The sequence below is a fragment of the Argentina silus genome, assembly GCF_951799395.1.
Source record: "Argentina silus genome assembly, chromosome: X".
NCBI lineage: Eukaryota > Metazoa > Chordata > Actinopteri > Argentiniformes > Argentinidae > Argentina > Argentina silus.
Window position 1 is genome coordinate 48,298,773 of NC_139653.1, and position 27,212 is coordinate 48,325,984.

A 27,212-nucleotide genomic window follows, 5' to 3' on the forward strand; every position below is an offset into this window, starting at 1 on the left:
ACAACTCTGGTCAGATCAGTCTTTATTCCTCAATCCTCTTCTAGGTATTAATCACTGTTGGGGATATTGTATAACCTCTATAGTACCAGATATTATCATCACCTACCTTCATATCCATCTCCTCCCCCAGACATGAGCAGACAAGACCTACAGTATACATCTATCTGTCTCTCTGTCTGTCTGTCTCTGTGTCAGTTGTGTGTGTGCGTGTGTCTGTCTGTGTCTGTCTGCCTGTCTGTGTCTGTCTGTCTCTGTCTCTCTGTCTGCCTGTCTGTCTGTCTGTCTGTCTGTGTGTGTGTTAACCTGAGGTTTGAAGGTGTCACAGTCTAACCTTAACTTTCACTATTCATGACTGCCTTTTGTAACAATACCTGAATTAAAATTAGCTTATACCTACCATCTCACAGTATGTTGTTTAGTTTTTTTGCAATTTTGTGTTTTATCTATTTAAATTTGTCTATTTTATATGGTTTATTTATGGTTTCAAAATAAAGTTTTGTCGTTGTTCCATGTTTTACTGTAATCTCCTAAAAAGAGAGGCAATTTATGTCAGTTCATTTTCACTCCTAAAAACACTTTTTTTTTTCTCAATATTTTGCCCTACAACATGTATGTTCTGTTGTCCTGGTTGGGTTAGCAGTGAACAACACACACACACACACACACACACACACACACACACACACAGTGAACATCCTGAGGATGGATCAAAGATGAAACCAGAGCGCTGATGATGACATGACATCATGGCGTCCTACAGCCATGCTGAGTCACTCTGGCCTTCCATTCAAACTATTGCAGGGCTCCCATTCTCTACCCTTGTCTATGAGAAGTATACACTTATTCCCTACCCTTCTCTATGAAGTATACACTCATTCTCTACCCTTCTCTATGAAGTATGCACTCATTCTCTCCCCTCTACCCCGGAAGTGTGTACTCATTCTCCCTAAAGTGTGTACTCATTCTCCCCCAATTCTCCCTAAAGTGTGTACTCATTCTCTCCCCTTCATGGAGGTAACACATTTGGGTGCTTGCAATGAGTTAGAGGGAGTTTCCATCACCAGTCCTTTGTTTTTAAATCTATAAATGGGAGTCAATAAGTGCACATTTATAAGGCACCTGTAGCCACACCTCTGTTTATTCTGAAGCATTTATGGCATGTGTCGTACAAATAGTATCTTATGCTCCATTTTTCCACATACAAAAAAACTAAAAACACCCCATCTCACCCACCATGCTCCCCTGGTGCCACACCCAATCTTCTATCACCCCAGTATACACACACACACACACACACACACACACAATGACACACACACACACACAGGGATTGAGCAGTATAGCCTCTTTGGGAAACAAGATGATGTCTGCATGGGTATGACTGATCTAAACACCACAGTTATCACATTGTCATCACATTACAGATAGCACAGGTGAACTGAAACACCACAGTTATCACATTGTCATCACATTACAGATAGCACAGGTGAACTGCTGCAATGGTTGATTAGCCTGCAGACTTTCCCCAAAGTATAGTCACTGGTGTTACATGACTGTGTGTCTGTATCAGGGGAGGCTGGTGGAGGTAGAAATCAGAGGACAGGCTCATTGTGATGCACAAAATGAAATGAGGTGTGTCTATGTGCCAGCCTGGAGCTAGTCGTAACTCCATGCTCTGTGTGTGCGCATGCGTGTGTGTGTTTTCACTATTAACCCAACCAAGACTCCAGAACGTACATGCTGTGGTCCTCTGTGGCTCAGTTGGTAGAGCGTGGCGCTAACAACGCTAAGGGTTGTGGGTTTGATTCCCGCTGGGACCATATATACTGAAAAATGTATGCACTCACTGCAATGTAAGTCGCTTTGGATAAATGGCGTATATTATATATTACAGAGCCTGTGCATGTGCCTGGTGCCAGTAGTAACCCTGTGCTTCCTTTCCTCCCCAGGTCTGGTTGCCACTCTGCTGGGAGGAGGAGACAGCCGCTCTGGCAGCTCTCCCGCTCTGCCCCGGAAACAACGGGACAAGTCCCCCAACAGCCTCCTCGAGGACGGCCAGGAGACCACCTTCACCCGCGACCGCAAGGCGGGCTTCTTCAGCTCCTTCATGAAGAAGAAGTCTTCCTCCTCCTCCTCTTCCTCTCCCTCCTCCCAGCTGCAGCAGAGCCTGCCCACCCCGCCCAAGAGGAGCAGCTCGTTCCGGGAGATGGAGACGCAGCCTCATAAGAAGTACGAGCCCGCCGCAGGCTTCTGCGCCCTCCCCCCTCCCCTGCCCCCCCAGGCCGACGGCCTCGGCTTCTCCCTGTCCCACGGAGACGCCAACCACGTCCAGTCTCGCTGCTGCGGTGCCACCTTCGGACAGAAGCCCACAGCCAACCAGGGCTCCGGGGGGGCGGGGTCACAGGTGGGAGGTGGCAGCAGCAGCAGCAGTAGTAGTAGCTGGGCGGGGCTCGCAGGGTTTTTTACCCCCCGCCTCATCAAGAAGACCCTGGGGCTACGGACGGGCAAGTCCACCTGCTCAGAGGACGGGGGTGGGGGGTCCAGTGGGGGGGGCAAGCCCTTCCCCAGGTCCAACTCCACCTCGTCCATGTCAGCCGGGCTGCCAGACCTGGAGCGGATGGCGCTGACATTGCCCAGGAACCGGAGCAGCAAGCCCCCTCTGGAGCGCACGGCCTCCACCACGTCCCAGCCGGAGAACGGGGCCGCCCGCCCCGCGGGGGATGCCAGCCTGACGCGGAGGATGGACGAGGGCACGGCCCAGATCAGGGATAGGCCAAAGGCCAAGTTGCTGCCCCGTGGGGTGGGGGGAGGAGGGAGGGAAGGCGGGGGGGGCAGCGGTGGGGGGGTGAGAGGACCCGGGGTGGGCGGGGAGTCCGACTTGGACTGTCACTTGCGGGGGAGGGAGGGTCAGGAGGGGGGCGTGCAGGACAGACAGGGGTGGTCGTCACCCTCTAAGACAGCGGGGGGGCTGGGCCTACCAGGGGGGGGGGCGCCTCACAACCACAAGGTGCCCGTGTTGATCTCTCCGACGCTGAAGCACAGCCCGGCGGACGTACACCTGGTGGGGGTCGACTCCCAGGGCAACCGCTTCAAACTGCTGGAGCATCAGGCGGACCGGCCGCGCCTGGTCAAACCCAAGTGCGCGCCCCCTCCGCCCCCCACCCTGCTGCGCACGCAGCACTCCTACAGTGGAGACGGCGAGGAGCAGGGGGGGCCGGGCGGGGGAGTGGGGATTGAGGTCAACGGGGATGGGGGCGGGGGCGCCAAGCGGCCAGGGCGAGCGGTCGGCATGGCAACGGGGAGACCGTCGGTGCCGCCACCACAAGTGCCTCCAGCTTCCTCCTCCTCCTCCTCCACCAACAACAACAACACACCCACCGCTAAACTGGCCAACGGTGCCAGCAGCACCACCAACTCCTCTAGCACAGCGCCCTCTGGAGGATCTAAGGTGGCGCTGCGGCGGCCCAGGCAGCAGCAGGAGAGGCTGCCCGTGGACAAGGTGAGCAGGGAGGTGCTGCTGGAGTGTGCAGAGTGCCTGAGCAGCGCCCTCCACGGCAGCCCTGAGTCGTCTTCCAGCAGCCAGGTGGTCGACGCCGGACACCAGCTGCTGGACTACTGCTCCGGCTACGTGGACTGCATCCCCCAGATGAGGAACAAGTTTGCCTTCCGGGAGGCGGTGGGCAAGCTGGAGCTCAGCCTGCAGGAGTTTAGGGCCTCGTCTGGGGGGGGCGGAGGAGGAGGGGGAGGGGGAGGAGGAGGAGGAAGCTTGGGGGGGCCCAGTCCGGCTCTGGACAACCTGCAGACCTGCATCAAGGAGATTAGTGATGTGGTGCAGAGGTAGCCAACATGACGACCCTCCCACGCCCCACCACCACCACCTACCCCCCCCTCCCCCCACCCCCGGACCCTGTCACACTCGTCCTTTCTATTCCCTTTTTTTATTGTTTCTGGTTCTAATTAACCGTTTGGGGACAGAGAGAAGAATCTCAAAAGTACCTCAGAGAAAATCACTACAAATACGTATCTCTTTATTGTTTACAGTCGACTCTTTTCATAAAAGCCAGTGGAGAACACTGTTCTGAATCTTGTGTATATATAAACATTGTTGATGATGCCAAACAAACATTGTTGATGATGCCAAACTATATGTGTTTGGTTCATTTTGCGCCAAGTAACTGTTTTATGCCCCCCCCCCCAGTTCAAAACTCTGCCACCGGGTTTAAGGCCTTCCTGTGCTCTGAATGTGGAGTGAGTCCAGAACAAGGTGTCAGTCTGTGTAACTGAGTGTCAATGAGCCGCTACGCTAAGGACCAGAGTAGAGATGACAAATGTATGAAGACTGGTGACCTGTCAAACCTCATACCACCTGTTTCCATCAACAACACTAGCTGTGACTTCACAACATGTCATTGTTCAAAGCTCACCTCACCTGGGACATAGAGAAGGTTCTAGTCACTTGAGAAGGTTCTAGTCACCTGGGACATAGAGAAGGTTCTAGTCACCTAAGGACATCGAGAAGGTTCTAGTCACCTGGGACATAGAGAAGGTTCTAGTCACCTAAGGACATCGAGAAGGTTTAGTCACCTGGGACATAGAGAAGGTTCTAGTCATCTGGGTGTACCACAGGGTTGGGTCCATGTTCTTAGCGGTTCCATTTGATTTGAGCTCAGTCATACTCTCACCCACACACACACACACACACACACACACTAGTGTCACATGAATGGAACATGTAAGCATTTCAATATTTATGTCCAATTTCCCCTGCACATTATCTATGTCTTTGGAGCTAGAGAGGAGAGTAAGGAGGGGAGCAGGGTAGGATGCAAGAAGAGAGTGTGTGGGTTGGGACAGTGTTTCTCTAAGTGTCCTTTAGATCTGACTCCCTACGGCCCAGTCTGTCAGTGCCTGGATTCTACAAATGTATGAAAAATCTGCAAAACACATGAGCGAATTATTGTACATTTATTTGGGTTTTCAAACTTTCAGAATGTCTTTTCAATGTATGAACTTGAATTTTAAATTATTCTTTTTTTTTTATTAAAAGCACAGACATATTTTGAAAAGATGTTATGTAAATATTTGCTTTATTTCATATCCAGGAAAAAGTGTTTGACTATGGAAAGGAAACAGGAAGTGTGTTATTGCCTGCAGGACTGAGGCCCCGCCCCTTCGATCTAATTAATGAATGTATTGTTTTTCTTCAGTTATGAACATGTTGGAATATCCATCTGCATGAGTGGCCATCTTCCCTGGAGAAGATGAGGTTTTGATCAGTTTTATAATTGTTTGGTCATATATTCATCAACCCCAATATCAATCATTCTACTCGGCAACTCTTCAAACGGAACGTTGAAGCGTTGGTTCAGTGTGTTCTAGAAGGCTTCAGCATGACTAGTGAGGTCATGTTGCTCAGGTCACATGACTGATGTAGCGTCTACACACACATTCCCAAATCAGTTTCCTGCTTTCGTCCCTAATACGAGGCTGGTCACACCCTGCCATGTCGTTCATACACAATGGGCTGGTCTCCCTGGACACACATTAGGCCTAATCCTACACTGAAATGCATCTTCAATGGAGGTTTTCTATTGAAAATGTTTTTTTGTCCAGGGCTCGGCTTAATCTGTGTCTGGACAACCGGCCCATTGGCTGTTATTCTCTCTAAGACTAATAGAGCCATGTTTGACAGCCAATGGGAGACCAGCTCTCTGTCCATGTGAGTGTTTACCCAGCAGATCAGCTTCAGGGTGTGTCTCTCTCCTTCCCTCTCTCTCTCTCTCTCCCTCTCCCTCCCTCTCTCTCTCTCTTATGCTCTCTCTCTCTCTCCGTCTCTGGTCATTCAAAAGGTCCTCTAGACTAACATGATGTCATGAAACTAAATGGTTTCTCTTCACTGTGACGTTCCAATGAATACAGTAATTAAAATTGCCATTTTCTTTTTTGCTACAGGATACAGTAATGTTTCCCTTATGATTCATGGTGCCTTCTAGGGGAGATGTGTCACATACGCTGCATTGCTAAGCCTAGAAACGGATAACGCAGCGATATGTACAATTATAAAATATCTTCTGTGCTTTATTGTTTTCAGATTACATTTTTTTTTTCTTTTATATATATGAGATTGTGGCCAAGTAGGAATATCACAATATTGCTAATGTTATTGGGAGTAAATATTCTCAGACTCTTAACTTGAAAGGAAAATGTGCAATGTGTCTCCTTTGTTTAGGTGGGCTTGGTTGACTGGTTGCTTAGATACAGCTTCTGCACAGCTGAGCTGCCTCTCCATCTAGTGACACCAGCATTAGACTGATCCTCTGGTGTCCAGGGGAGGCTGGTGGAGGTAGAAAAACCATAGGACGAGCTCATGGTGACGCATAGAACGGAATGAGAAACGGTAGGTAAACACCTACCTAACCCGACGCGTGTTTTGATACCGTTCCTAATTCGGTTCCGTGCATTTGCAATGAGCCCTGTCCTCCAATGTCTACCTCCACCAGCCTCCCCAAGCTGCTGCTGTGTGTACCTGAGGGAGCTGAACTATTAAACCGACTGCATCCTCTCCTCTGGCTGCCTGTGACATTCTTAATGAATACTAGCCTCTTCTCTCACAGTACCGTGTCTCATTAGGCCTTTTGTCCATGTTGCCTGTCACCTTTATGTCCTTATGCTCAGTTCATCTCTTCATATTCTGATTAATTCTCAGTCCGCTCCCGTCAGACTCCTGTAAACACAGCTTGGTCCAGACTCTCTCTCTCGCTCTCTTACAGTGGCTTTGAGGCCGTCTCTTATTTGACTGGTCCTGCAGAGGAGATTAATTGTTGGAATACACCATCACCAACAGGGCTAATCAGTTTGTGCTAGGGGAACGCTCTGGTTCGCCTGATAACACCAGTGTCTCCTTAGTGCTCTCCAGTGGGAAAACTCATGATCAGATTTTTTTCAGAATCCATACATTTCTTTTTTTCTTTTAAAGGTTCAAGTGCTCATTCTTAATTTCTACCCCGTTTTTTTTTGTTTTGTTATGATTAATCTTTGTGTTCCCTTTATTTATTTTGACTGTATTTATTTCTGTTCATGTTTTTTGGACCCTGAGGCTCCCTCCTGTTCGATCAGAACGGTGCTGAGAACCTCGTCTGTAACACGTGATATATACCAAAGGCCACTTCCCCGCCAGATGAACGAGTGCAATGCGAATGGAAAACGATTCATTTTGAATATGTGAATTTAACAGGGATGAAAATGGCTGAGGATGAGGTTAACATATTCACTTTTTTTTATTGTCAGAAAATATATATTTTGTGTGTTTTTAATTTAAAGCTCACATACAATAGTATATAACTGTGAAGTTCTCCCTATCAGTGTTCAACTTGATGTAAATAATAAATAAAAATGTTGAAGAATTCGATGGTCCTTTATTATTCTTTGTCAGCTTGTGTGTGCGTAGCAACCGTACCCACTACCACAACCACGCCTGCTCTCAAGACATGTATTGAAAGTGTGATAAAACATTGACACATAGGATCAAAGACAAACACTGTATAACCTTTGTTTATAGACCTACATCACAGTACCTTGTTTTCAGAAGTGTATTTTTAGGGAAGGAGCAGGGGTGTATTCAAACGCTCAGGAATGCAGCGCAGCCTGCTATTGTACTAGGATGCATTGTTAGAGGAACAGAACTAACCTGGGGAGAAATGGCATTCAGTCCTCTGGTTGCATGCGGTCTTTGATTATAAAGCCCAAAACATACAACAACAGCTATGAAGATGAACTTATTCACTTTCGATCAATACACTTTGTATAGCTATATATCCATATTTTTTAATATTGACCAGGGCCATCATAGATCATTGGGTCATCGGCATCAGAACTTTTGACAACCAGTGACGCTTGCTTTTCTCCATACCGACTCCTCCCCTTGTACTCTGTGGCCAAGTGTAAAGATGGCGTCGATTATGGAAGGGCCGCTCAGCAAGTGGACTAACGTCATGAAAGGCTGGCAGTACCGCTGGTTTGTCTTGGACTACAATGCCGGCTTGTTGTCATACTACACGGTGCGTATTGTGTTGTTCTTAGTAAAGAATTACCTGGGAAGCAGTAATGTTAGTTGCCACCGGTTGTCAGAAGCAAGCAGGAACAGGGGCCTGCGTATCGGGAGTTGGGACTCTCAGCTGGCTAAAGTGGGCGAGGGCTGTCAGTGACAGACCCGCGGTTGACCTATCATAGCCTTAGTGGGGGACCAGCTAGCAAATGAAATGGCAGTATTTCCACTACTTATTCGTATCTAGAGTAATGTAGTAGCAATGCTAAGCTAGCTCTGGCTACGTTACTGTTGTGGGCTAGTTGCTTTTCACCTGTGTTGCAAGACTTGTACAATACAAACATGTAATGTGTGATACGCCCTTTCATGTCAATATGAAAGCAATACTGGGCTCGATCACTTCGATCACTCGAGACCTCAAAAGTAGCGTAGCAGGAGTTGTCAATCATAGCATGGCACCACCAACGGGAGGTGACAAGGTTAGCCATCTAAGCTAGCCGAGTAGTTATCAGAAGTGACAGCTAGCGGTTCACATTCCAAGCCACTTATTGGCATCACGTCAATAGATTAAGCTTGTTTGCGTCCTAGTGGTTTACGCCCCTGGGAAACAGTTCGCACGCCAACATCTTAAAATGTCACGTGAAATGCTAGTGTTTAAGTTGTTGCAAATGCCAACCCCCCCATAGCCAGATATAGCTACTCACACTGTTATTAGGAACCCCATTGAAACACTAGATGTCCCTGTGTTCACTGTGTGGTGGGTTCATCGATAATACACTTGGTGCATTGCTTATTGTGAGCGTCAGTGACGGACCGTTCATGTCCCACCTAATGGAGAAACTGTCAGACGTTAATCTCTGATGCAGTGTTTGTCAGGTAGCCTTGACTGTGCAGGTCAGATTCAAGCATATGACCTCACATTTATGATCTCACATCTCGCATTCAGGGGAACAGTGGTTTATGACAGTAAGCAGTGGAGCAGTAACCAGCCAGATCTATCGAGTTTGGGAAACAATGTAGGCTATATGTACTAGTGTGACGGGCGGGGTTCAAACCTGGATCTCCCACGTTGAAGACACAAGCGTCTACCATTAGACCAAAAGAACACCCTCAAGGTCTGAGGGCGGCACTTGAGGTTTCTATGTCTATAAACAGGGCTACCTCATCAGGAGAGTGTGATTTCTACGGTATGCTAGCTCTACATAGTGTTCCCAGCGGTAGACACAGAGAGTACTTGTTCTTTAGGGAGCTTTCTGTCCTCGATTTTTTTTTTCTTTTTTTTTTTCCCCTAGTTATGAAACAACTGTCTCTCTTGCCTACTTATCTAACCAATGAAGAGAAGCAGGGCTGTGTAATGATATGGGGATTTTTGGACATGGCTTAAGTTTGATTCAAATGTTGCCAATTAATGCAGTAGAGAATGATAATAATAATCATAATGTATACCTTTATTGATCTCCGAGGGGAAATTACAGGCAGTCAATAACAGGCCTACTTCATGTAATGTTTATGTAACAGAGGTGATTTGGAATCACACTCTCGTGATGAGGTAGCCCTGCCTGAGACATGTAAACTGTGTAACATGTCAAAAGTGTCGCCCCTCGGACCTTGACGATGTCGTCTTGGTCTGATGGTAGACACTAGTGTCTTCCACGTTGGAGACCCCGCCCCTCACGTTAGCTCTGGTAGAGAAGCTCTTGTGGCTGAGGAATATGCTTGATTTTTCATGTTATTTATGTTATTTTCATTAATATACATTCAGCAGCCCTTTTTTGTTATTTATAGTAGTTTATAATAGTTTTTATACTGTTTGTTAAAACAGACATAGAAATTTAAGCAAGTAACCATGGACACTAAACCTTTTTACTTTTTCACTGTTTTACTACTCATGGGGACTGTTTTTATTCCTGGTGGATTTGCGTGCTGTGAGACCGCGATTGTTTACTTTCGAGAACAGCTGATCATGTTGGCTCAGCCGGCAATGGTTGTCGGCGAGCAGCCCACTGTACTGGAGGAAATAAGGAGACGGCATTGGGGAAGCAGAGCTACAGATGAAGAAAAAGCTAAATAAACCGTATCTTCCTTCTACCATCATGGGCAACGTGAGATCTCTGGGCAATAAGATGGAGGAGCTTACGGCACTGTCGAGAGGACAGAAGGAATACCATGAATACAGTCTCATGTGTTTTACGGAGACATGACACCAACATCGAGGGCTTTCAGACAGTGTGGGTGGACAGGATTCACCGTCAGTGCAGCAAAAACAAGTTGAACCAGTTCTTCCATAGGTTTGACTCGGGGGACTCTTTGTCTCTCTCCCCCCAGCTCCACCAACAACTCTCCACTCTGTCCTCCTCCTCCTTCCCCTCCCCCCAGCTCCTCCAGCCCTGCTCAGCTACCCGACCAGCCCCCCTCCCCTCCCCCTGCCCTCTGGACACATTCACACATCTCACCTACCCCTTTGTCCCATCCAGTACACTCTCCCTTCCCTCTCCCGCTCCCTTCCCTCTCCCTCTCCCTTCCCTCTCCCTCTCCAGTCCCTCTGACTCCATTCACACCTCCCCTCCATTCATTCCCCTCCTCCTCCAGCCCCACCATTTTCTCACTTCACAACTTTTCAGCACCTCCCATCATTCTGCCCCCCGACACCACTGCCACAGACAACAACCCCCCCACCATCCAGTGTCTTCATCAGTACGGCTCAGGTGAAGAGAGAGCTGGGGAAACTCTGCACCAGGAAGGCTGCGGACCCTGACGGTGTGAGCCCGAGGGTGCTCAAAGTCTGCATGGACCAGCGTGGAGTACTCAAGTACCTCTTTAACTTGAGCCTTAGTCTGGAAAAGGTCCAATCAATGTGGAAAACATCTTGTCTGGTACCGGTACCAAAGAAAAGGAACCCCAGTGTTCTGAATGACTATAGACCAGTAGCTTTGCCACATCATGAAGACCATGGAAAGACTGGTGCTAGCACACATGAGGATCCTGGTGAAGATATCCTTGGACCCCCTGCAGTTTTCCTACCAGGTTGGTATGCCATCATCTACCTGCTACACAGAGCTCACTCCCATTTATATAAGGCTGGCAACACTGTGAGGGTCATGTTCTTTGACTTCTCCAGTGCATTTAACACCATACAGCCCTTACTACTTGCGGATAAGCTGCTGAGGGTGCATGTGGACTCCCCCATTGTTTCCTGGATTATGAACTACCTGACCAACAGGCCACAGTTTGTACAGCTGCAGGGATGTGTGTCGGACTGGGTGGTGAGCAGCACTGGCGCCCTCCAGAGGACAGTTCTGGCTCTCTTCCTCTTCACCCTCTGTACCTCGGACTTCAGGCACAACAAAGATACTTGCCATCTGCAAAAGTTCAGCGGACGATTCTGCTATTGTGGGATGTGTCAGTGGAGGCCAGGAGACAGAGTACAGAGGCCTGGTGGACAGTTTTGTTCAGTGATGTGAGCAGAATCACCTGCTACTAGGAGGACTAGAGTCTCCCTGTCTTGTTTCCAACCAGGGGGAGGACGGGGAGGTGGTTCAGAGCTACAAGTACCTGGGGGTGCACCTGAACAATAAACTGGACTGGACTGGTAACACAGATGTCCTGGACAAGAGAGTCCAGAGCCGGCTTTATCTCCTGACGAGGCTCAGGTCCTTTGGTGCAGGACTCTGCTGAACATGTTCTACCAGTCAGTCAGTGGTGGCCAGTGCAGTGCTGTACGTGGTGGTATGCTGGGGGGGCAGCATCAAGGAAGGTGACACCAAGAGGCTGAACAAGCTTATTAGGAAAGCTGGTTCTGTCCTCGGTGTCACTCTGGACACTGTAGAGGAGGTGGACAATAGGTGGATGAGGACCAAACTCCAGGCCATCATGGACAATCCCTCCCATCCCCTACATGACACTGTGGCAGAGCAGAGAAGCTCCTTTAGCAACAGATTACTACCACCACGTTGCACTAAGAAGCGCTATAGGAGGTCTCTTCTGCCTGCCGCAATAAGGCTATACAACTCCTCCTCCGGCTGGCTAGACCGGGGTGATCATCATACTGGACTGTTCCTACTGTATATAATGTTTCAGATGTCTATTTTATTTATTATTCTATTGTCACTTTATTTTGTTGTTGTTTGTCATGTGAGCTGCTGTAACGCCTTAGTTTACCCTCAGGGATCAAAAAAAGTACGTACCTACCTAACATGGGTGGGCTTCAGGTTAGCAACTTGTTTTGATGAGGTGTTCACCCGAACCCTACCTGTGTTTCTTTCTTTTCTCTGCTGCACTTTTTCAAACCTAATTTGTTCTCTCGTTCATTTCCAGTCAAAGGACAAGATGATGCGAGGCTCAAGAAGGGGCTGTGTACGTCTCAGGGTAAGGAGCTGGAGTTTGGTCTGGATGTTGGTCTACTGCAGTGGTACACACAACTCCCTTCCTTGCCCCCCCCCCCCCCCATCTGTCTCCCCCTCTCTTTTCCAACTGTCTCATTGACCTTCAAAATATAGGGTCGCTTAGTGGCGTAGCACACTAATGCGCTCACCACGTAATCGCAAGGTTCCTGGTTCGATTCCGACCCTCGACCTATCTTGCATGTCATCTCTCCTCTCTCTCTCTCCCATCCTTCCTGTCAATCTCGACTGTCTCTATCCCAATAAAGCAGAAATGCCCTAAAAAAAACATATTCAAAATATAAATGAAAACAGTTCTATTCACCTGTTATTTTCTAAAGGAAATTGCTCTGGGTCGTCCAGCTGGATCAGCCTATGTATTTGCGGTAGTAATTTGCAGTGATTGAGTGATTGCGGTCCTCTGTGGCTCAGTTGGTAGAGCATGGCGCTAACAACGCTTAGGTTGTCTGCTGGGGCCATATATACTGAAATATGCACTCACTGCAATATAAGTCGCTTTGGATAAAAGCATCAGCTAAATGGCATGTTATTTTCTACTGCCGTTCAATCACATACTCTTAATAGGATCAGCAGCACTCGTATAATGCTGTATAATAAGCACACCCACTGCTGTGTGAGATGATGTCCACTAGGTGGCAGCATTTGATGTATGACTTCTACATCAGAGAAGACAGTTACAAAATAGGTTTTAATGCAGTGTTTCCCAAAATGGATCCTTAGTTGCTAATTTATTGTGATGACCCTTTTGTGTCCCGTCTGTCCTTAAGGAAACAACCCGATCAATCTGGGTTGATCTCCAGGTTTGACCACACTGTCAATGAAAGGTTAAATCGTTTGATTGACATGTCAAACTGTTGACACGTCAATAGTTGCAATGAACCGAAGAGCACTTGTCATCAGCATGGATGTTTGTGTCAAGAACACATGACAAGGGGTGCTTGGTGGCGTAGCACACTAACGCGTTTACCACGTAATCGCAAGGTTCCTGGTTCGATTACGACCCTCGACCTATCTTGCATGTCATCCCTCCTCTCTCTCCCATCCTTCCTGTCAATCTCTACTGTCTCTAACCCAATAAAGCAGAAATGCCCTAAAAACATATTTGAAAAAAAGAACACGACGAAATATTGAACTATTTTCTTCAATAGTCTTTATGATTAGAGGTAGGGAACCATACGATCTGAAATGAAGCAACCAGAAAAACCAGGTTGGAAAACCAACTGTTTGATTCAAGCGTTATAGTTATTTAAACTTTTGAACATTCCACTTCGGGGGTTAAGGATCCTTTACTGCCTTGTGCAGTATCAGAACCTTTAGGCGTTCATTAGATATGTATCTGGAACAGCGGGATCGTGTCAGAACGTGTCCACGTCTTTACAGACAAGCAGAGAGAATCTCAAACTCTTCCCCCGACACCACACACACACACCTGGCACACAGGCTCCAGCACATCCCCTGACACCACACACACACACACACACTCTCTCAGGTTGGCTCATACGGAGCTTGGCGATAGAACAATGGATGCAACTCAGGAGGGTTAGTCTGCTACATTCCGAAGCCTTGTCCTGTTTTTTCGGGGTCAGATGATCGATAATGGAATTAAGGAAATGACATTTCTCATGTCTCGCACCAGTTTTGCTCTCTGGCTAGGAAGGTTGAATGTCAGGTAAATCAAACAGCTGGAGGGCTCGTCTCTGGTGTCATATTTCTAAATGTTACGTTGTAGGACTATTTCATGTGTTGTAACGTTACGTTGTAGGACTATTTCATGTGTTGTAACGTTACGTTGTAGGACTATTTCATGTGTTGTAACGTTACGTTGTAGGACTATTTCATGTGTTGTAACGTTACGTTCTAGGACTATTTCATGTGTTGTGTGTTGTAATGCTGAAGAGGGGGTTTATGAAAAAAGAGAGCCAGCACAAAGGTACAGTAAAGGTACATAAAGGTACAGTATACATTGATGTCGTCTAAGCTTGTGTTGCATATTGTTTTAATAATGCTAGCCATAGATAACTTCCAGTAGGTTTTATTTATTATTTTTGCTCCATAAATCTTGGTGACATTTTTTGCTTGGTGGGATTTCCTGCTGGCTTGTGATGGAATCATTAGCCAGTAGTTAGTCTAAGATTGATAACGGGCTGCGTTTACACACTCTAACCCCTAGATTACACTAATACCCCCCTAGAATACACTAATACCCCCCTAGAATACACTAACAACACTGTCAGCTTCATGCTGATGAATGAAATCATGTTTGCTATAATGTTAAGATTTCAGGTTATTGATGGTTGCAGGCAGGCAGGCAGTGACTGAGTCACTGTGTCTCAGTTGCTAGGTGCATTGCCCTAGCCACAGATGCTCTGCAGTGTTTTATCTCTGTCTTTCTCTGGTCCCCAATGTCTGTCTCTCTCCTGCTGGTCCCCAATGTCTGTCTCTCTCCTGCTGGTCCCCAATGTCTGTCTCTTTCTACCCCTCTTTCTCTTTCTCTCTCTCTTTCCTTCTTTCTTTCTTTCTTTCTTTATTTCTCTGTCTCTGTCTCTCTCTCTACCAAACTCCCCCTGGAGAGAGAGAGAGAGAGAGATCATGAGGGAGAATGAGAGATCAAGAGGGTGAACGAGAGAGAGAGAGAGAAAAAGATCAGGAGAGAGAGGGAGATGGTGACGTGTCTCTGTGTGTCTTCCCTCCTAGGGAGCTGTGATCGGCATCGATGACGAGGACGACAGCACATTCACCATCACTGTGGACCAGAAGACTTTCCATTTTCAAGGTGAGCTCTCCTTCTCATCTGTTCTTTTCCTCCTTGTTCTCCCACCTCCCTCTGAGCTGAAGGTCCTGTTGTTTTGTAGTGCGTTCATTCATCCCTGCTGCATTCTGCCAGCTGCTCACGTCTTTGTAGTCTTTCGCTCGCTCTCTCTCTCGTGCTCTCTCTCGTGCTCTCTCTCGCGCTCTCTCTCGCGCTCTCTCTCTCTCTCCAGAAGGATTAGTCTCCCGTAGCACCGGCCAGGGCACACACACACACACACACACACGCACACCAGCCAGGCAGCCAGCCAGGCATCCAGCCAGCCAGCCAGGCAACCACATTAGACCCATCCAGTGCATTCAGTCAGTCAGCCTCTCCTTCCTGGACCCCTCTGCCTCCAGCAGCAGCAGCAGCAGCAGCAGCATCTCCCCAGCTGGCAGCAGGCGTGCAGGGTAGCACTGACAGGCTGGGTCCGGAGGTCGGGCTGGAGAGCAGGAGCAGGAGCAGGGCTGAGAGGGCTGGAGAGGAGGAGCAGGCGCAGGGCTGAGAGGGCTGGAGAGGAGGAGCAGGAGCAGGGCTGAGAGGGCTGGAGCAAGGCTGATCCCACAAGACAGAATCTTCTGGAACAGAATAAGCAAAGGAGGCTTTTTTTTTCTTCTGTTGTTCCCCTCTCTCGGAGGAAGATTGCTGTGCGTTTCTTTTCTTCCTCCTCCTCTGGGGATGATAAAGGAATAACGCTGAGACGCTCTTCTGCCACTCCCCACAAGAACACAGGCAGGACCTGGCCCCCCTCCCAGGCCCCCCCCCCACCCCCAGGCCCCCCACCCCTCCCCTCCACCTCTACCTCCACCCCCTTCGCCAGGCAACGGCTCCCTCCGTCCCTCCGTCCAACCGACCGCAGACCTCCAGGTCTCTTACCTCTTCCTCCACAACCACCATCCCATCATCACGCCTCCTCCACCCCCCAGCACACTTCCACCACCACCACCTCCTCCTCCTCCTCCTCCTCCACCTCCTCCTCCAGCAGGCTCTCCATGGGCCCTGCTCCACCTCCTCCACCTCCATGCCCTCTCCCATTGCTATGTTCCGAAGCTGTATGCTGTGGCTCTACAAGAGGAAGGGTAAGGAGGAAGCAGCCTGTGTCTGCATGCTGGAGTCCGGCTAGCACTTAGCATTCCGGCTAGCACTTAGCATTCCGGTTAGAACTTAGCATTCCGGTTAGAACTTAGCATTCTGTTTAGAACTTAGCATTCTGTTTAGAACTTAGCATTCTGGTTAGAACTTAGCATTCTGGTTAGAACTTAGCATTCTGGTTAGAACTTAGTAGACTCGTTAGCACTTAGCAGCTCCTCCAACCTGTTCTCCTGCCCGACCTGGTGCTTGTTGTTAGGGTTAGTTTTTGTACTCAAAGGTTTGATTTAAGAAAAAGGGTTGATGTTGAAGTGATTTCGATGGAAGTAGTTGATATGTGTTGAATGTAAGATTTTGATGTTTGAATGACTATTTTGTAGTAAACAAGATTGTAAGAGCTTCATCCCAGGAGGATAGAGGGGAGCAGGAGTACCTCCGATGTGTTTGTCAAGGCTCTATGCAAAAGGTTGTTGTGACAGTTTGAGTGTTTGGTCGAGTTTCATTTTGCATGTTCCTTTTAGACCAGAGCTGTTTGTCATCGGAATTCATCACTTAAATATACCCCTGCCTTGACAGACCTCTGGATCAGTCACACACACACACACACACACACACACACACACACACACACACACACACACACACGCATGCACGCACACACACGCATACACATGCGCACACATACATACATGCATGCATGCATTCGCGCACACACACACACACACACACACACACGTGCTGTAGAGCTGGGGTGGTGAGGCAGGAGGTGTGTGTGTGTGTGTGGAGAGAGGTGAGGGATGGGTGAGAGTATGATATGGGTGAGGTAGGGGTGAGGTTTAGGCCAGCCACAGAGGCAGGGTGCAGAGATGGGGGGGGAGGGGGGGGATGGAGGGAGAGAGAGAGAGAGGGAGAGAGAGGTAGATTCTGTCTATTTCCAGGAGCATCCATAATTCATCAGACTCTTTTCTTCCTGGCAGAGCATCAGAGCTGCATGAGAGCCCTTTAACTCCCCCCCCCCCCTCCTCCTCCTCCTCCTCACTCTCCTCCCTCCCCTCTTTCTCCTCTCCCTCCACCCCTCTACCCCTCTCCTCCCCCCCCCCCCCCCCTCTTCCTCCCTGTGAGTGTGTATGTGTGTTAATGATGTCATTCATACATCGTCTGGTGTGTGAGTAGTTGTGGTGTGTGTTCACTATGATATCATGTCTAGTCTCGTGGAGTGCTACGTAGGGATATGGCCTGTGGAATGATTAGCAGTTGTGGATGTGCACAGTGGGTGCTGACCTAAACCCACCAAAACGGAGATAATACTGTATTGTATTTACAAGGGTTAACAGTGTATCTTACACACACTCTCTCTCTCCTTCGGAACATTCCATTCATTAATCTGAATGGTGGGAGGCAGGAGGAGAGGTGAACAATGAGTAAGTCACATGATCCGGTGGCCAGGGGAAGACAGCAGGAAGTGCATTATGATAGCTTGTGTTCTTTCTTAGGAAAGAGATGAATCTCACAGAGAGGAGATGGCATCATTATCATCTGCATATTGGACACTGCACTGACTGCCGGCGTATTAACTCATTTAGTGCAGGAAAAAAAAGTCGCACAAATTATCAACATTCTCAAGTGCCACGGGTGACTTTATTCACCAAAAATGCATAAATTATGATGCTTCATTCTGTAGTCAATCAAATTATTGTTGCTAGGTAAACACCACACAAAACAGTTGGCATTCTAGGTGGTGAGTGTTCCGGAATTCTTTGGCAGTTGGTGATTTAAACACTGTTAGAACTATAGACACACTGCTGGGTATTAACACATGGCTAGCCCAAGCCTCAGCCTGTCTGTCTGTCCGTCCGTCCTTCTGTCGTCGTCGTTGTCGTCCCCCGGGTTAGGGCTCTTGGCTGAGTTAGGGTTCTTGGCTGAGTTAGGGTTCTTGGCTGAGTTAGGGCTCTTGGCTGGGTTAGGGCTCTTGGCTGGGCTGAGTTAGGGCTCTGGGCTGGGCTGAGTTAGGGCTTTGGGCTGGGTTAGGGCTCTGTGCTGGGTTAGGGCTCTGGGCTGGGTTAGGGCTCTTGGCTGGGCTGAGTTAGGGCTTTGGGCTGGGTTAGGGCTCTGTGCTGGGTTAGGGCTCTGGGCTGGGTTAGGGCTCTGGGCTGAGTTAGGGCTCTGAGCTGGGTTAGGGATCTGGGCTGAGTTAGGCCTCTGGGCTGGGCTGAGTTAGGGTTCTGGTTTTGGGCTCTGGGCTGAGTTAGGGCTTTGGGCTGGGTTAGGGCTCTGGGCTGAGTTTGGGCTGGGTTAGGGCTCTGGGCTGGGTTAGGGCTCTGGGCTGAGTTAGGGCTCTGAGCTGGGTTAAGACTCTGGGCTGAGTTAGGGCTTTGGGCTGGGTTAGGGCTCTGGGCTGAGTTAGGGCTTTGGGCTGGGTTAGGGCTCTGGGCTGAGTTAGGGCTTTGGGCTGGGTTAGGGCTCTGGGCTGAGTTTGGGCTGGGTTAGGGCTCTGGGCTGGGTTAGGGCTCTGGGCTGAGTTAGGGCTCTGAGCTGAGTTAAGACTCTGGGCTGAGTTAGGGCTCTGAGCTGGGTTAAGACTCTGGGCTGAGTTAGGGCTCTGGGCTGGACTGGGACACTGCAGACGTTTATAGCCTCAACTTTAACTCAACTTTACATGTGAAACATGTTCCCAACAGATCTGCCCAGTCAGGTTTTAATGTGTGACTGAAGGTGAAGGAACTGGAGGTTATGACCCTGACGAGTTTCTGCTGCACAGAACAATAGGTTTATTGAATGTGAAATTACGCAAACGTCTTGTTCCGTCTTGTTCAAGACTATTTTTTTATGATTATTATCTGTGTCTGTCACTTCACGGTATGGTGTCAGATTATGTACTATAAAATGCTTCCGTCCTCCCTCCCTTCTTTCATGAAATCACTGATCTGACCTGACTTGATTGGTAACGTCAGTGCAGCAGAGAGCTTGCTTTGATCAGTCCAATCACATTATATCAGTGCTAACTTAAAAGATGGAAGGAAGTGTGTGTGTGTGTGTGTGTGTGTGTGTGTGTGTGTGTGTGTGTGTGTGTGTCATGTGACTGACTGCATCCATCTGCTGGCTGTCCAATAATGTAGCCCAATAATGTTAGTGCGGATTGTAGGGAGAGGAGACAAGGAGACTGGGCGGCCTCTATAGTCTAGATGCAGCCCCTGTGTCTGTCTCATGTGACTGCATCACAAGGAAGGAGGGAAGGAGGGAAGGATGGATGCATGTGTAAAGTATTGGAACATGATCTGTGTGTCTTTCTCGTGACTGTGTCCCTCTGCTCTCTGTATGTGTGTTTGTGGGGTTAGTGTGTGTGTGTTTGTATGTGTGTGGGGGGGGGTGTGTGTGGGGGGGGGGGTTCTGTTTGCAGGGCCAGTGGTGTTTGTGTTTGTTTGTGTTTGTGTTTGTGTCGAAGCCAGGACAGTCAATGTCACATGGGGCCGGGACATAGCTGACCTGTAGCTCACACACACCTGGGAAATACACCAGACACGTGGTCCAGAGGCAGGAGAGAGGGACGGAGGCCTCACTGGGACATACAGAGCTTGGTAGAAGGCAGAATCACAGGGCTTCATTTGTGATTGTTTTTCACATTTAACACATGTTTTTCTACAGCCAAGGGTAGGGTCTTATTATAACTGTACATCAGTGGAGGCTGATCCTCAGATTTCTGCCTCCCTTATATGGCATGTGAACCAGCGTGGAGGTAGGGCGGCTGTCGGGGGGGGGGGGGGGGGGGGGGGGGGGCCATGAGTGAACTATCAAGAGCCCTGTCCTATCTGTCTCTAATGCCTTTAAAAGCTTTGGAGCTTTAGTGCTGAGCTGGTTCACTAGCTACTAGCGGCTGGCCATCCATCACCCCCCGGTCCACTCTATGGATCAATTAATGCTCATGAATCTACCTCAGTCCAGTTCTGTGGGGGGTTATGTTACAGTACGTGCCTTTTGGACATGCTTATCATGTGTTTTTGTTGCCATGGTTAATTCGTTTGTTGGTTGCAGCTGTGCCTTTGGTAACTCATCCCATTTCCATGTGCAGTCTGATTTCTTGGTTCCTTAAATGTACAGTAGTAAACCTGCCCCAGTTGGAGCACTACCCTTTAGACGGTTGACTTGATACTGCAACTGTTGTTGTAAATGTACAGGGGTTAGACCGACCCATAGAGCCATGTACAGATGTTAGACTGACCCATAGAGCCATGTACAGGGGTTAGACCAACCCATAGAGCCATGTACATGGTCTAGACCAACCCATAGACCAACCCATACAGGAGTTGGACCGACCCATAGAGACAGTGTCCCAAAGCCCCTGTTCACAACAGAACCTGAGAATATCTGTACAAATGAAACCCAGAGAGTGTCTGTGTCTGGGTCTGTGTCTGTGTGTGTCATGTGCGTGTTTGTGTGTGGGCCCAGGGTGGCCTGTGCTCCTGTTAGTGTAAATGTCATTCTGATGTTGTGTTTGCTCTGTGTCTTTGCTCTTTGGGTGTAGCCCTCTCCGAGTTGCAGCCTGGGTCTCCCGTCTAGAGACCTAGCTAGCTCCCTACTCCCTCCCCAGCCCAACAACCAAGCAAGCTCCCTCCTCGCCAGCTAACCACGTAGCTAGCTCCCTGCTCCCTCCTCCCCAGCTCACCATCTAGCTAACTCCCTGCTCCCTAGCCCAACAACCTAGCTAGCTCCCTCCTCCCTCTTCCCCAGCTAACCACCTAGCCAGCTCCCTGCTCCCTAGCCCAACAACCAAGCTAGCTCCCTCCTCCCTCTTCCCCAGCTAACCACCTAGCCAGCTCCGTCCTCCCTCCTCTCCAGCTAACCACCTAGCTAGCTCCCTCCTCCCTCCTCCCCAGCTCACCACCTAGCTAACTCCCTGCTCCCTAGCCCAACAACCTAGCTAGCAACCTACCTTGTCTCTAGACACACACTAGGACAACATAGCCAGAACCTACCTCACTGCTCTCTTGTCTTGCCCAACACTGCATCTGCATTAGGATGACAACATAGCTAGAAGAGGCTAGCTTCTGTGCTCTGAGTCAGTTGTGTTAGACTAGGGGGCCAGAGGAGGTGTTTCTGGCAGGCCGGGACCAGGTTAATACACATCGCTGCTGTGTGATCTGTTGTCTGCCTCTCTGGACCAGGGCTAATCGTGTGTGTGTGTGTGTGTGTGTGTGTGTGTGTGTGTGTGTGTGTGTGTGTGTGTGTGTGTGTGTGTGTGTGTGTGTGTGTGTGTGTGTGTGTGTGTGTGTGTGTGTGTGTGTGTGTGTGTGTGTGTGTGTGTGTGTGTGTGTGTGTGTGTGTGTGTGTGTTTGCGTGTGTGTTTTCCCCTCTCAGCCCGTGATGCAGACGAACGAGAGAAGTGGATCCACGCCTTAGAGGGAACCATCCTCCGCCACACCCTCCAACTGAGGGTAAGTACACAGTATACACTCCTCTGACATGGCATGGTGGCTGTGTGTTTTTAGGACTTAAAGCTGTGTGTGTGTGAAAGAGGGAGATAAAACTCACAAACAAGGAACACCATTTGGACAGACTTTCTCTGAAATATAGTTCAGTACACAGGAAACCGTAGCATTGAGGAACTGCGAAGGACATTGAGAAACAGCAGCATGTTTCATGTTACACCTTGTTACAGTAGCTCACAGTCATGAGTCATCAATGCACCTTTAACGTTCCAGTGTTGCGGGTACCCGGTACAGGGGGGACGTGGGATATGTAGTTAATCTGAGAACATCTGTATTAATGGTTCTTATGAGGAGCGAGCCACCCGTCCACACTAGTGTTACTGGGCCTGTGTGTGTCCTCAGCAACGGAGGCTGGTGGAGGTAGAAATCGGAGGATGGGCTCATTGTAATGCATGGAATGAAAATAGGAATGGTATCAAACACACGTTCCCTTCCATGACACCATTCCTCATTCCATTCCATGCATTACAATGAGCCTGTCCTCCAGTTTCTACCACCACCAGTTTTTCTTGCCACTGTGCCCTATGTTTCTCTCCCCCCTCTGGAGTTTTTTGCTTGGCTTGCTTTTTGGGGTCTATGGTTTGCTGTTCATTCATATTGTTTATATTGTATTTATAGTTAAAGTACTTGTGCTATGAGAGGGTTAAAGATCCTGAGATAAAGATCCTGACTTGAAGATCCTGAGTTAAAGATCCTGAGCTATGAGAGTGTTAAAGATCCTGAGTTAAAGATCCTGAGCTATGAGAGCGTTACGGAGGACTCAATCTGAGAGTAGAGGAAGTGATTGTGTGGATCCAGTCTCAACAAGCGTGTCCCTGTGTGTCTGGGAGCACGGGGTGGTTGATGAGACTCTTAGCTGGCAGTGGGCACCATGTTGATACCAGTTTATTAAGGGAGTAGCCTTCCCCATACTCTGACAGTATGTCTCTGTCTGAAACACTCACCAGTGTGTGTGTGTGTGTGTGTGTCTCTCTCTCTCTCTCTCTCCCCGTCTCTCTCTCCCCCCGTCTCTTCCTCTCTCTCTCTCTCTCTCTCCCCGTCTCTCTCTCTCTCTCTCTCCCCCGTCTCTTCCTCTCTCTCTCTCTCTCTCTCCCCGTCTCTCTCTCTCTCTCCCCCGTCTCTTCCTCTCTCTCTCTCTCTCCCCCCGTCTCTCTCTCTCTCTCCCCCGTCTCTTCCTCTCTCTCTCTCTCTCTCTCCCCCGTCTCTCTCTCTCTCTCCACCCTGCCAGTGACTCACATTCTCTCACCTCCCTTCCTTCTTCCCTCCAGTTGTTTATGTAGCTTTCCCTCTCCATCTCACTCCTCCCTTCTCTCTCTCTGCCCCTTTCTCTCTCTCTCTCTCTCTTTCTCTATCTCTCTCTCTCTCTCTCTCTCTCTCTCTCTCTCTCAGAATCAGAATTCAGATTATTATTATTTGGCCAAGTATATTTGCACATACAGGAAATTGACTTGGTGAGGTTGGTGCATGGACATAAAAAACAATAGCAAGCATTGACAAGAAATTTACAAAATAGCAAAATATTAACTTTCTCTCTCTCTTTCTCTCTAACTCCTTCTTCTCCTCTCCGGCCCCTCCCTCTGCCTCTTTCTGTCTTTTTTTCTCTCTAACCCACTCATCCCTTCTAATTCCCCTCTCCCCCCCCTCCCTTTCTCTCTCACCCCGCCCCTCTATATAACTCAACCCTGCTGACTGCTGCTTGCAAACACACACAGTGAAAGCAGGGAGTCACGGTGACATGTGACCCAACAGCCAATCAGAGCCCTGCTTACTCTGTCAGCCAGACATCTGCCCCACAGCTCTATCCAATCAAAGCGGCTGTTGATGTTTGTCACACGCAGGGGCTTGTGCTGCTGCTGCTGCTGTTTTTTTTCTTCTCTTTTTTATGTGAGGAAGTGTGTACTTCCTGTGAGAAGTGCAGGAGGAGGACCCTGGATTAACTTCTCCTGCGTAGCCTTTAGCTAGCTTAGATAGAACACTCTGCCTTGACTTAGCTTAGCTAGAGCACTCTGTTGTTCGACTTGGCTGTTAGCTAGGACATTCTGAGCTGATGGAGGAGAAAACATTGTAGAAGGATAAAAAAAGAAAAAAGAAAAAAAATACTCTAGACGAGTTTCTGCTGCTTGTTACCGTAGGTGAGCTGAAGAGTAGAGAGGCTGTGTGTGTGTGTGTGTGTGGGTGTGTGTGTTAGAGGAGCAGAGAGCAGTGTGTGTGTGTGTGTGTGTGTGTGTGTGTGTGTGTGTGTGTGTGTGTGTGTGTGTGTGTGTGTGTGTGTGTGTGTGTGTGTGTGTGTGTGTGTGTAGAGGAGGAGAGTGGAACTGTGTGTGTGTTGGGGGAACAGAGGCGAGAGCAGCAGCTGTGTGTGTGTGTGTGACTGAGGGGAGGAGAGAGGGGAGCAGGGACAGCAGCAGCCTGGTGACGAGACAGGGAAAGAGGAAGAGGACGAGGAAGAGGCATGTCCCTCCGAGCACGGCGTCCTGTAAGTACCCCCACAACGGACAGACGGACAGTTGGAGGGCGCTGGAGCAGCCTACTCTAAACTGGGTCACGCTGTGCTGTGTGGCCACACAAACAGAGGGGGGGGGGGGCTCTGGGGGGGTTAGGGGTTAAGGGAGGGGGACTCCGGGGGGGGGCTAGGGGTTAAGTTGTTAAAGGAGGGGGACTGTGGGGGGGGGGTCTAAGGGGCTTAGGTCTTAAGTTGGTGAGATTTATAGGTTTTATTCTCACTGGTGGAGGTGGTGGACTAAAGTGATAGACTAGCCTAAACTTTATTTGTCTAGCATTTGTTTTTACAATAATGTAGCTCAGAGTGCTATATAATGACAACATTAGAACAGATAAAGTGACATTCATTAGCATTAGCTCTGTTAGGAGCAGGCAGGGTGGAAGTACAGTATGGCAGGCTATGTAGCATTAGCTCTGTTAGGAGCAGGCAGGGTGGAAGTACAGTATAGCAGGCTATGTAGCATTAGCTCTGTTAGGAGCAGGCAGGGTGGAAATACAGTATAGCAGGCTATGTAGCATTAGCTCTGTTAGGAGCAGGCAGGGTGGAAATACAGTATAGCAGGCTACGTAGCATTAGCTCTGTTAGGAGCAGGCAGGGTGGAAATACAGTATAGCAGGCTATGTAGCATTAGCTCTGTTAGGAGCAGGCAGGGTGGAAGTACGGTATAGCAGGCTACGTAGCATTAGCTCTGTTAGGAGCAGAACAAGTGAAGTAAATGTGCTGAGGCTGCATTAGCTAGGCTATGCTAGGCTACATGGCCGGCCTCTGGGGTTATATTAGCTAAGCTGTTCAGGCAGAAACGTCTCCATGGTGATGATAGCATGTGTTCCATGTTGACAGAACATAAATACACAGTTGGAAAGACTGTCTTTTCCTCTTTTTGTTTGTCATGCCAAATGCTTTGTCCACAGGCTCCATTGACAGTGGTTTCTTTATCCCTTTTGAAGCTCCCAATACAGCAGTGTTGCCACATACAGTAGTATATGCTATGGGCTGAACTAGTAGTAGGGTCCATTATTGTTGTTGTTTCTGCTGCTTACTACTATTGCTGCCTTTATGTAATTGTTTTTTATCATTACTTTATTACACTGTTGAAGAGTGGGCTTGCCCAAAGCATTTCATTGCACCGTCTACGGCTATATTCTGTGTACATGACAAATGAACGTTGATTTGATTTGATTCGATTAGTCGTAGTAGTACTGGTGTGTGGTACCACGTTTTCTGTGTGAATACTCTAATGGGATATAATGTTTTGATGAAAACAGTTGTTGTTAAGTATCGTTGTTGGTACGGTATGTGGACTCGTGGCTGTGGGAGAGCTGTTTTCTGGCCTGGCCTATCGCCTGTGTTTGGGAAAGCAGGTGTTCAAACAATGCAGTTTCACATCTGTGTAACCTTATTCTGACGACCCGGCCTCCTGCGTGTGAAGCATGATATGTCAACTTGAGAGAGAGGAAGTGTTGTGGTGTTGCTTTGGAACTGGCAGTATGGCACACACACACACACACACACACACACACACACATTGTACACACACAGACACATTGTACACACGCACACACAGACACATTATACACACGCATGCACTCACACATTACACATACACACTGTTTTTTAGTTTTTTTACATTTTCGTACAGGCACTTCTGTGGCCAGCTCACTAGTTGCACCACCTTTGATCCTTTAAGGAAGTGGCGGGGGGCTAGGGAAAGGCCCCAGACTTTGATCCCTATAAAGTCAGTTTTGGTTAGTAGAGTTTTTTACAGGCTGAACATTATACAGTGGCAGGAGGGGTGTTAATGGCTTTCCTGCATATCCCGCTCAGAGACGCTGTAGTTAGGAAACAGGCGTGTTCTGCTGGCTGTAGCAGGAATGTAGGACCCCGTCACACCACAACTACACTCGTACAGGGAACCACGGCAACACAGGGGAGTACAGGGTTTACCATCTCAACTGTAACTTGACACAGTGGCTGTCTCCACTGGTAGTTAACTTGACACAGTGGCTGTCTCCGCTGTTTAGTTGGGTAGTATTGACTATGGGGTAACTTTGGGCATTTTCTGTTGCTTAAAACAAATTCAGTTTATTTCACAACTGGAAACTAGTATATACCAAATGGGTCCTAGTTGGTGCTATTTAGAGTGAATGTTTTCACCCTCTCATTAGAAAGGTCAGTGCTTGTATTTCTGTCTGTCTGTATTGATATAGTTTAATATGCTTGTGGGTTCTGCCTGTCTGAGCTTTAGATCTGTGTTGCTTTTTTTGTTTGTTTTTGGGGAAGTGACGTGTGTTAATTTCTCTGTTTCAGTTTTTATCAGCAGTCCCTGAATGAATTGGTGTTGGTTTTAGTGACCTCTCACAGACATCTGCTGGGTGGGTGTGTGTGGGTGGGTGTGTGTGGGTGGGTGTGTGTGGGTGGGTGTGTGTGGGTGGGTGTGTGGGTGGGTGTGTGTGTGTGTGTGTCTGTCGACAGAAGTATGTGTGTTAAGATGTTGACAGGAGGGAGACACACACACACACACACACACACACACACAGACTTTGCGTTGGTATAGAAGTCTACTGTTCTCAGTCAACAGTTTAATTGACTTTAGCCGTGGGTTCCTTGATTGAATTTTGCTGGGGCCAGACAGACAGACAGGTCAGAACTGTGTTCATCTACCTAGTCAGACAGACAGACAGACACACAGACAGACAGGTCAGAACTGTGTTCATCTACCTAGTCAGACAGACACACAGACAGACAGGCCTACCTAAACAGATATAGACAGACTATTCATATCATTACAGTGCCAGGCTGGAAGCTTCCCCAAACAGCTGCTGTCTCTGTACACTAGGACAACCTGCTGTTGTCTCTGTCCACTAGGACAACCTGCTGTTGTCTCTGTCCACTAGGACAACCT

The 27,212-nt window shown here is 48.6% G+C and overlaps 2 protein-coding genes across 7 annotated transcripts in view; both read left to right on the forward strand.

The window, feature by feature from the left end:
* Nucleotides 1-3,841, forward strand: part of abl2 (c-abl oncogene 2, non-receptor tyrosine kinase) — a gene marked incomplete at its 3' end in the record, with an annotated part of 13,456 nt that extends 9,615 nt beyond the window's left edge. Inside the window, exon 11 of the mRNA XM_083696033.1 lies at nt 1,950-3,841. Coding sequence (XP_083552159.1) covers nt 1,950-3,841 — 1,892 coding nt within the window. The remainder of the gene's footprint in view (nt 1-1,949) is intronic.
* A 4,096-nt stretch (nt 3,842-7,937) lies between these two features.
* The window catches only part of LOC310823244 (oxysterol-binding protein-related protein 9-like), a gene marked incomplete at its 5' end in the record, with an annotated part of 39,704 nt that continues 20,429 nt past the window's right edge, over nt 7,938-27,212 (forward strand). For 2 of the 6 annotated variants that reach the window (XM_083696036.1, XM_083696035.1), the window contains 4 exons: nt 7,947-8,057; nt 12,359-12,409; nt 15,139-15,217; nt 21,677-21,753. In XM_083696036.1, coding sequence (XP_083552162.1) covers nt 7,947-8,057; nt 12,359-12,409; nt 15,139-15,217; nt 21,677-21,753 — 318 coding nt within the window. Of the gene's footprint in view, nt 8,058-12,358; nt 12,410-13,932; nt 13,984-14,366; nt 14,386-15,138; nt 15,218-21,676; nt 21,754-23,722; nt 24,284-27,212 lie in introns of those variants that run through there. The other 4 variants (XM_083696040.1, XM_083696038.1, XM_083696037.1 and 1 more) reach the window with 4 other exon arrangements.